The sequence below is a fragment of the Echinops telfairi genome, unplaced genomic scaffold, assembly GCF_000313985.2.
Source record: "Echinops telfairi isolate 266 unplaced genomic scaffold, ASM31398v2 ScPeMD7_23;HRSCAF=83, whole genome shotgun sequence".
Classification (NCBI taxonomy): Eukaryota; Metazoa; Chordata; class Mammalia; order Afrosoricida; family Tenrecidae; genus Echinops; species Echinops telfairi.
Genome location: NW_022103920.1, coordinates 65,521,527 through 65,532,466, shown reverse-complemented (window position 1 = coordinate 65,532,466; position 10,940 = coordinate 65,521,527). Strand labels below are relative to the sequence as shown.

The 10,940-nt window shown below is 42.2% G+C and overlaps 1 protein-coding gene across 1 annotated transcript in view; it reads right to left on the bottom strand.

Moving 5' to 3' along the window:
* Window positions 1-485: 485 nt before the first annotated feature.
* The window catches only part of NXPH1 (neurexophilin 1), a 351,856-nt gene continuing 341,401 nt past the window's right edge, over window positions 486-10,940 (bottom strand). The window contains exon 3 of the mRNA XM_004702686.3: window positions 486-2,442. Within this exon, the coding sequence (XP_004702743.1) occupies window positions 1,681-2,442 (762 nt within the window). The 3' untranslated portion in view covers window positions 486-1,680. The remainder of the gene's footprint in view (window positions 2,443-10,940) is intronic.

Genomic DNA, 10,940 nt, shown 5'->3' with positions numbered 1-10,940 from the left:
GGATACTTCAGTTTTTGCTTATATTCATGAAGTTGCTTTTCCAGAATTTTTGAGTAATTGTTATAAAACGTGTGTGTGTGTGTGTGTGTGTGTGTGTGTGTGTGTTATGTAGTATGCCACCACTGTTTGCAAGATTAGAGATTGAATCTCTTATACTGTTTTGACTGGAAAACTAACCGGTTTGAATGGAAAGCGAGGAGGCGAGCTGGTGGCGTAATCGTGAGCCCTGGATTGCAGAATGAAAGACTCACCAATTCCTGTGGGCAGGAAGAGGAGGCAGTCTGCTGCTGTGGCACATTCACCCACTTGGAAACCCTACGGGAGTTCTCCTTTGCCTTAATGGGATGCTACACATTCAAGAGGACTCTAAGGCAGTGGGTTTGGGTTTGGTACAAACTTACAAATACGAGCTGTTAAGTTATGACAGTATGCCAACACATTCTTCTTCCAGAACCATTTAAATCACCATCTTACACAAGTACATATTGAAATTCAACTTTAAGTGCTTTATTTTTATGTACATTTCATGTTGATCCAGAAATAAAATATCTAAATACAGACAGACTGTAATGTATTATATGTATAGCTTTCAACAATACTTGAGCTGAATAAATGCTTTGTACATTAAGTTTGTCTTTTCAATGGAGTTCACAGCTACATTGATAAAATGGATTCCTCATGTCCTTGTTTTCTTTTTTAACCAATAACAAGCAGATAGACAAGTACAAGTTAATATTAATAAGCAGCTCAAATAACACTTGGTTCAACTATATACAATACAAACCATTCATACAAATGAAGACTAGGATATTGAATTTGTTACAATATGAGTAGTAAAGATAAGACAGACACTTCTAACTTACATGGTGTCTGCCAGGTATTTTCATTCTTACACAATGATCAGAACTTGTCTTATGCCGCCTCAGCTGGTCCCAGCTTCACAAAAGTCCAATGATTGGTAATGAACGCTGTAATCCCAATGTCTGCCCACATGTAAATTCCAAATGTTTGCTCGTCTTTACTGAGAAAGGGCTCCCTCCATAGAAAAAAAGAGCCATCTTGTATTCCCTTGAATGTGACTACTGTATGCTGGAAAGAAGTTACTATACTTTGTTGTGTTCATAAAATAAAGAATACAGAGATCTAAAGACACATTTTTTTTTCCATTTTAACAAGCATATACTCCTACAGTAGTATTTACCAAGACGGCTACTCCAAGCGGTGGGAATGCATGAGAGGGGATCAGTGATTGGCATGTACTCATGACTGTAAAAGAGATTTCCATAACAGCAAGTGTTAGAAAGCATTCTCTGTCTAGTTAATCCTTTTGCTTGATGATAGTTTATCCTGAATCATTATGAGTCAGACAATGAAAGCCCTCTCAACAGGAATCATGATAGATGCAAGCTGAAATGGGTATGACTGTGTGCGTCTGTGTGAGAGAACACGTCTTCAAGTGGGGCTTTCAACTCTAGGGTGATTTACAGCTAGGCTGAGGGATGAAGCTAACTGGGCAGAAATGACATCGGGTTGTTTTCCACTAGCGGATTTGCAGCCCGCTGACGAGAGCAGCAGTGTAGACACATTCCAGGCAACAGATGTGATCTTCTTCTGTGAGGTAACAGCCCTGTCAAATGACCTGCGATCGCTCCGGCTTCAGTCTCACCCCCGTGTCCGTGCTCATCCCGAGGGGAAGTAAGGTGTGTCGCTGTGGTAGTTGTAGTCCGGGCACACTTTCTGAACGAGTTTGTAATCGGTGCTATAAAAGGAAATGTAAATACAGATCACCTTGAAGGGCTTGGAGCAGAGCCAGGACACGTGACTCTGGGTCTGTTCCTGGTAACAGGTTTTGGAAGGGTCATAGTTGCAGAGCGTGTTCTTGGTAGCCTTGTCTACCTTTTCATACTCAATGCGACAGTTGAAGGACTTGGAATCTTTGGCATCAATCACGGTTTGTTGTGCCAAGTCGAATTCCACTATTTTCGTCGGGGGCACCAAGCTGACCGACACATTCCCTTGACCAGTGGAATTATGCCTGAAATAGACACTAAATGTCCCATTGCCATGATCTACGATCTTCCCGGTTATCAACAGGTTAAGCTTCACTGTTTTGATGTTGGAATGAAAATCACCCCAGCCAAACATTTTCTTGAACTTGCCCGTCTTAACAATGGGCCTTCTCTTGGCCCTGGGCCGAGGCTCATGGAGGTCTGTGGAGTTCCTCAGCCAGTCCCAGAGGTCTTGCTCAGAATAAGGTTCTGGGGTGTCGTATCGCAGGTCCAAATCGGTATCATTTTCTTTGCCACGGAAAGCCTGTGACAGGAGGCGGCTGATAGACAGGTCTTTGCTGCTTTCTGTCCATATGTGCTTCAGTGTGGATTTGCTGCTTCCTGACTGGAGCAGTTCGGACTTTCCACCGTTTGTTAAATTGGCACATGCGACCTGCAAACAGAACAGAAAAAACATGGCGTTGACAAGAGTGCATCGGAAGAGGACACCCAGCACACAGGTGTTTCGAAACCCTGCCTTGCAGGTTTGAAATGAAACAATGATGCTCGTGTAAATGTCTGCAGCATCTGGTGAGTACTTATGAAAAACTAACCACAGAGCACCTCTATTTTGATTTCACCATGGGGGAGGGATTTGTGCTTAGATAAAACCACTAACCACCAATCAAACATCTATATAAAAATTGCTTTCATGAGGAAGAAAAAACATAATACATGAACAAATAAAGCAAATTGAATTAAAATCTAAGCTGAACAAATGAATTATTCCTTAGCACCAGAATCCAAACGCTTTGGGGACCAAATTTTACAAACCATTTGGTCTTTTAAACAGCATAAATACCATACATTTTTCTCATTCCTAGAAAAATGTGATGGTCCAATAGACTTTTGGGTTTTCCTTGTCACAACCATATTTTAAAAATTAGGTTTTCAAAGAGACTCTATTATATTTTAACTGGTCAAAACAAATAAAAATAAACACAAAGTAATCACATAAGCAACACATTTATTAGACTCTACTATATGCAAGGCACATTTTGGATAAGGTATTGTTCTTGATTCTGCCTCCTTACCTAGAAAAAGGTATATAAACGGAAGCATCTGACATTCAATGTCCAGACCACATGAATTCTGTGACATATGTTCAGAGAGATCACTGCAATTTGCATTATGAGAGTCTCACCCAGGAACTGATCTCCTGGGATGGCTGTCTCATTTCTCTGAGTAGAAGTCCCCTGGACTAGAGCAGTGATTGAGAGGAGCCAGTATCCATATGGCTTCACTGGCCTAGAGTTAAGCTGATAACTTCCAGTTATGGCACAGGGGCATCAAGGAGAGGTGGAAATCCTAGTACAGCTAAATGCCCATGAGAATCAAACTTGCCAATACAGATCAACCCTGTACAATTTGAACAGACGGTTCCAGGGTAAGGCTGTTGAAGACAGTCCCCAGGTGTCTTATTAAAAAAGCCAAGAATCTCAATAAGCCACCATACCAAGGCCCCTTGAGAAGCAGTTCTGAGTTCTGTCTCACATAGAAACCTAGTTATCGCTCAGTAGTCTCACTGGATCCTCCAGCCCCTCCCCCCACAAAACTGTTTTCAAAATGAAAGGTCACTGCTCGAAGGTGGTCGCTGTTGTTGTTTTCTAGTCCAGCAGTAAACACAACTGTACTCTAGGGGTTCCTTCTTCTTTTTTTTTTTAACACTTTTATTAGGGGCTCTTACATCTCTTATCACAGTCCATACATTCATCCAGTGTGTCAAGCACATTTGCACATATGCTGCCATAATCATTTTCAAAGCATTCTCTGATATCAGCTCCCCATTTCTTCCCCCTCCTTCCCCAGCCTGCCCTCCCTCATGAACCCTTGATAAGTTATAGATTATTATTTTCATATTTTACATTGTCCTCCATCACCCCTCACCCACTTTTCCATTGTTTGTCCCCCTGGGAGAGGGTTAGAGGTTGTGATCAATTCCCCCCTTCTCCCCCCACCCTCCCCTAAGCCTCCTGGTATCTCTACTCTCATTGTTGGCCCTGAGGGGTTTATCTATCTTGGATTCCCTGTGTTTCAGGCTCTTATCTGTAGCAGTGTGCATGTTCTGGTCTATTCCAATTTGTAAGGTAGAATTGAGGTCATGTCAGTGGGGGGAAGGAAGCACCAAAGAACTAAAGGAAAGTTGTGTGTTTCATCAGTGCTTTACTGTACCCTGACTGGCTCATCTCTTCCTGTGACTCCTCTGTGAGGGGATATCCAGTTGTCTACAGATGGGCATTGGGTCTCCACTCCATGCCCCCTTGCCTCATTCACATTGGGTATGGTTTTGTTGTGGGTCTTAGATGCCTGATACTTGATCCCATCAATACCTCATGATCACACAGGCTGGTGTGCTTCTTCCATGTGGGCTTTGTTGCTTCTCAGCCAAATGGCCACTTATCTTCAAACCTTTAAGACCCCAGAAGCTATATCTTTTGATAGACGGGCACCAGCAGCTTTCTTCACCACATTTGCTTATGCACCTATTTTGTCTTCAGTGATTGTGTCGGGAAGGTCAGCATCACAGAATGCTGGATTGTTAGAACAAAGTGTTTTTGTGTTGAGGGAGTACTCAGTCGAGGCCCAATGTCCATCTGCAACCTAATTCTTAACATATAGATATGAGTACATAGTTCTATTCCCCTCTCATTTTATATATATAATTTACATATTTACATATAATTTAAACATATATATAATTTACCTATGTACATGCCTGTACTTAGACCTCTATAAATGTCCTTTGCCTCCTGGTTCTTTCCTCTATTTCCTCTTACTTTCCTCTTGTCCCACCATCATGTTCAACCTTCATTTGGGTTTAGTAATTCCTCGCTGCTGCATTGCCCTTGATTAGCCCCACTAGGCATCCTATGCCCTTCTCTCCATAATCAACTGAAAATGGCTTGCTGGGCTACAGCCCTGGTCTGTGCATTGCCTTTCACTTAGCCACTTGGGCTGTAAGGACTCTAGAACGGTCTTCGGGAGCAAGAACATGACTTTTGGGCCCACTCTAATACAGATTTTACTCTATATGCCACGTCATTGACTCTCACCTGTTACTTCATGTTCTGCAACTGTATTGTTCAGCTCTTCCCTCTTACCAGTGAGTTAGAGGGACCAACCTTCTTTCTCAAACTTTCCACTTACCCTCTCTCTAAATTTCCTCCAGCATTTAACCTAATGCGTGGAGGTATTTTTTGGTTATCACGACTGCGAGATTCCGCTGGTCTCTAGCGGGTAGAGACAGTGGCTACGCGTGGGGCCTGATCCACAGTCTACTGTGGAACCACCAGGGGCTCCGCAGGAGACAGATGGACACTCTATGCCTCCCAACAGTTACAGTTTCAGAAACTCACAAGTGCAGTCTACCCTATCCTTCCCGATGAGTCAGAGGGCCACTGTGAGTCAGCACTGACTGAATAGCAAGGAAAGTGAGTGCTTAGAGAAAAGACGCTTGGTGGTACGGTGTTTACATGTTGGGCTGCTAGCCACAAAGTCGGCAATTCGAAACCACCAACGATTCTATGGGAGAAAGATACGGCTTTCTACTCGTGTAGAGTTACAATCTTGGAAACCCACAGGGGCAGTTCTAGCCCATCCTATAGAGTCACTATGCATTGGAATTGACTCTGACAGTGAGGTTTGTTTTGTTTTGTTTGGAGTGGGCAGCGAGCCCTGAGATGCCACTAAACCTTGCATGTTGCACAGGCCTGGGCCTACAACCAACCATGATTTCATTCCAAATGTCAATAATAGTCAAGCTTAGCCTCAAATGCATCATTGCAAAGAAGAGAAGGTGACGTTTTTTCATAGCTTTATATACCATGACTGCGTCCTGAAAAGCCAAGGTGGCATTGCAACACTAGATATGCTACCAGAAAGGACTTGCCAGAGATTTCAGGCTGCTACCCTGGCACAGCGGCTGCAACAATGGACTCAAACCCAACAGTAATTAAGAAGATGGCACAGGACCAGGCAGTGTTTTGTTCTATTGTAGATGAGGCTGCTATGAATTGGTGGCCCAAGCAAACACAAGCGCCACCCTAGAATTCACTGTGATTCCTCCAGGCAAGAAGGACGTCTTCACGGAGATAGTGAAAGAGCTCCTGGGTGCAGAAGTTAAAGATGAGAAGAAAACAAAGGCCAAGGGCAAAACAGACTTGCGGAAGGGACTGAGGATCAGAAAGAATAGCCCGATTGCGATGGGGACAGTTATCTGTACGGAAAGTATAGACCCCCCCTCTTGCACGCTTGGAACTTTTTAGCATGCCACTTACCCAAAACGAACATGTGCCCTTGTGTGGCGTCAAAGATGACTGTCAGATAGAGGGGCCACTACTGATCTTTGGAGGAATGGTGGGAACTGAGAAGATGGCTTTGCTGCCAAATTTCTCTGAGATCGATATGCTTCCCCTTCCCTTCAGCTCAACCCACATGTGGTTAGCACTCCTCTCTTGACGCCGCATTGTTTCCTGTTTCTATGTTCTCTTTGAGCTAACGCCACTTTCCAGAAATGGATCACATCGGTGCAGTCTTCATAACTGAGAGCTACAGAGTGGTTGCTTTAACCAAAGCAATTCTGTCTTTTTACAAGGACCGAAACTTAAGTCTCAAAGGGATGAAAGTTAGAGGAAAATACTCTTTAGAGAGGTGGTTTGTACGTAGGAATGTATGGGTTTTCTTAAGGGAGAAACATTTATTCTCCCACCTATCATATCTGCCTGGTAATAAAGCCAGTCCTCAATGGGAAAATGTTTACTCTAATATCAGAAGTGTCACCCTTAATAGTTCCACAGCCAAAATTATTTTCATTAAAATTACAAAACGAACAGAAACAATTAAAATTCCCTTCCTAATTCACTGGAGGAAATACATTTTAAACTGTTATTTTCCTATAGCACAGAGTAACTATAATATAAAATTAAAAACAAACTCTAATTGGTAAAATGAGTGCACATAGTTTGAGCTGTAGTTTTCTTGCTTTTGTGTTTGAACGAAATCTAACTACTCAAACATTCAAATCAGTACCAGCCAACATTTATAAAATGTTGTCCTTATCACAGCACCCGTTTTATTCCCTTTATATAAAAGAACTACATTCATATCCTCTTCTCTGATCTTTTTTGAAAACATATCAATGGTTTCCCATTTTTGGAGGGTAAGAAGGAGAGACCCAAGCAAACATTCGATAATTTCTCTGTCCTCGCATCCCAGAATCAACATGATCATCAAACCCAGGGCCTGGAACGAGCTGCATCCATGGTGTACAGCCTAATGAAGCCGCACTAACGCTGCTCCACTGAAGAAAAGGAAAAGAAACTTAGAGTGCAATACAGCAGTGGCACACAGGGAGTGGGAGAAAGAAGTGCGCAAGTGGGGTTGGGGTATGACTTCAAGGAGGAAGGAGCAGTGATTCAAAAAGACACTAAATCTCGAAGACAGAGACGCTTCTGCATTTCAGGCAGAACAGAAATTCTTTAGTCCCAAACAATACTTGCCATAGTTATATTGATTATGAGTTCTGGAGTCAGACTGCCCAAGTACCAGCCCAGGCTGTAAGCTCTAATGTCTTTATGCTGTGAGCAAGCTTCTTACCTCGTTTAAGCTTCCATTGTCCCTATCTGGAGACTGCGAACCATACTCACCGCTCTACAGGAAGTGGGCCCTTCTTTTGAAGCATGCAGGGCAGCAACGGAGGGTCAGGAGTGCTCCAAATCAGCTCAGGGACAGAGTTTTGAGGGAGCAATGAACATCACCAGACTTTAGATTTGACACCCACTGGTAAATTTTTATGTAAATAAATAACGTATCATATTTGAGAGCTGAAAGCATTTTTGTAAGACAATTTCCCTTTAACATAACAAAGTATCCCAAATAAGCAATTTAAAAAGTAATCATACATATTTTAATGTGTTGTTTTGAAAATCTAAAAATATGGTAGGTTGGGAAGATAGCAAAACTCCAGTTAAAAAGGATGAACACAAGGTCAGCCATTAAAAAGCTCAGCTACCAAATGCAATAGCTTTATTGCCTTCAGTGGTGTGATGGGCAAAGCTGCCCATGGTTTGCCCGCCAGCCACCAGTTTGGTCGCTGAATCACAGCAGGTTTCAGCCATAGTCATTACTATTGTGTTCAACACTCATTTCTTCTCCCCTGCCTTTTCTTTCCCTTTCAACTATCTATGTTAAGAAGGGAGGAGGGCAGAAGCCGAAAGAGAGTGTCAATTATGAATGGTCAGAAAGAGTACCTAGAAAAGTCCCCAGATCTTCAGTGTAAACATCCTTTATTCATTCACTTCATTAATTCAATAGCTACACAGTGAGGTGCTCCTACTATGGAACTAAGCAATCAAACTATAAAGGTAAATACAATTAGATGTGGGTCTTGATTTGAAGAAAGTCACAGTCAAATCAAATAGCGTTACTGGCCAGCACCATGTGTAACTTTCTGAGTCCTGGTTAGAGTTGAAATGCAGACCCTACATAACAGAGTCGGTGTTAGAGCTGAACAGTCTAAGATGCATCAGATTGCAACATACAGCGAATGGGCTAGAGGATTCTCCCACGCAAAAGGACACTCCTCCGCAATGCTCAGAGCCAGGGAGGGATGTGTTAGTTGTATGGGAATGGGACAAAAAGCTCCTTGGTGCTAACGTGAAAGTAAATTGAAGAAGAGAAACGAAAGAAGAGAATCCAAAGGTAGCTCATGTGCAAAAGGTAAGATAAGTTGTGAAGGTCCTACCACGGTATCTAAAATACTATCAGCACTCGAAACCCTCCGTTTTTGAAATCTACAAGGACACCTACAGACCCTCTGATGGCGGCATATAGGAGTGATCACACAAGTGGCAATAACTATTATGTCATGGGATGAGGTGACAAAATAAAAACCTGCCAACTTCTGATGAACCCAGTTTCAAACTAGAGACTAATTCCCCACAAGGAGCCATAATAGTCTCTATGCTATTACAACGAACACGCCAAATATACTCCCCAACTGAAAATCATTTATGATGTCCGTAGTTGATACTATCCATCTCAAAGAGGCTGGCTCACAGAACCAATGAGATCAAGTCCACAAATCATATTTAGTGGCTATTTGTGGTGTTAGAAACAGTGAGAATGAGAAGAATCTTAACATGCTTAAAATTATGCATTTTGAAGTGCACATTTCTTTTGGAAACATACAAAAACTTGAGCACAGACTACTTTAAACAAACACAGGGGTATGAGCTGCTCATGGGGAGAGCAGGTCCACGTGGGCAGGGCTCAGCGTGTGAAGGTGACAGGGAGACAAACCACCATTGGATGGGGGGCATGGGCGCCCAGGAAGCGTCACCAGGCTTTGTCCTGGCTCCTCCTGTATATGCCCCTGGGGCGTACTTGACCCCTGCATTCTCTAATATCTTTCCATTGTGGCTTGATATCATAATGTAATACATTCGCTTTTAAAATAACTTGGAAAACAACCCACCACCTTGGTAAAATGAAACATTTCTCCAACTCACTCCTACCTCAACTATGCTTCTGGACTTATATTTTATATTATTTTATATAAATGTTAACTCGTTTATACATACAAGCTCCAACCTGAAGTCTTTCCAAAGATTTGCTGGCCTCTTTTTTAAAATGAACAAGATGCCTAGAAGTAAAGGTTGCTCTGAAAATGAACTATGTACGGCATGAAATGTACGGGCACTAGAAGCCAAACCAAAGTACACAAATGCTCTCTCGTTTAGTAAATAACTAGTGAAAATGGCCTTGCTGTATGAGTGTAGGTACTTTCAAGCAGGTTGTGACTTGCTAGGTTTTTTATATATGTTGCATAAAAGTAATTACGATAGGTTAAGGAAGGAGCCTTAGTTATAGAGGGGTATAAGTTGCACTGCTTACTTCAAGGTTGGCTATTTGAACTCACCAGCCTCTCTTCTGGAGAAAAATGAGGCTTTCTGCCCCCATCGAGGTTTATAGCCTCAAAAATAGGGCACAGTCCTATAGGGTCCTATAGGGTCACAGTTGAATTCAACTTGACAGCAGTGGGATGTAGAACGGTTAAGAGTACATTATACTTCATATGCCACAATTAGCATTTTACATGTGACATGATATTTACTATAAACATACACGCACACACACTTTAAAGTTAATATTGGTACTATTCTCTTCATCTAAGAGAGAGGGACTGCTTAGCTACTCCGTAGGCATATACATAATTTATTTATTTTTAATTATTTTAATAATGCAGATCCAGATACACACATGCTTATCAGCACATTGGAAATGGATAGGAGTTTATAGAATAAGAAAGGAAGAGCCTGTCTCAACCATCTACTCCTGGTCTCTTGAAACTCCTCTCCCCTCTCCTTTGGTGCATCGGATTCCTAAGTATTTCCTTGGGACAACATTGTAATAAATGTAAAAATATTTTATATAAGATCACTGTGTGATTTACCTTGTGTACTTTAAAAAAAAATATTTTATTGGGGGCTCGTACAATTCTCATCACAATCCATACATACATCCATTCTGTCAAGCACATATGTACATTTGTTGCCATCATCATTCTCAAAACACTTGCCTTCCACCTGAGCCCTTAATATCGGCTGCTCATTTTCCCCCTCCCTCATGAACACTTCATAATTCACAAATTATTATTTTGTCATATGTTACACTGTCTGATGACTCCCCCACCCCTTTCTCTGCTGTCCATCCCCCAGGGAGGAGGCTATATGTAGATTCTTGTAGTCAGTTCCCCCTTTCTGCCCCACATTCCCTCTACCCTCCAGGCACCGCCACTCTCACCACTGGTCCTGAAGGAGTCATCTGTCCTGGATTCCCTGTGTTTCCAGTTGCTATTTGTACCAATATACATCCTCTGGTCTAGCCAGATTT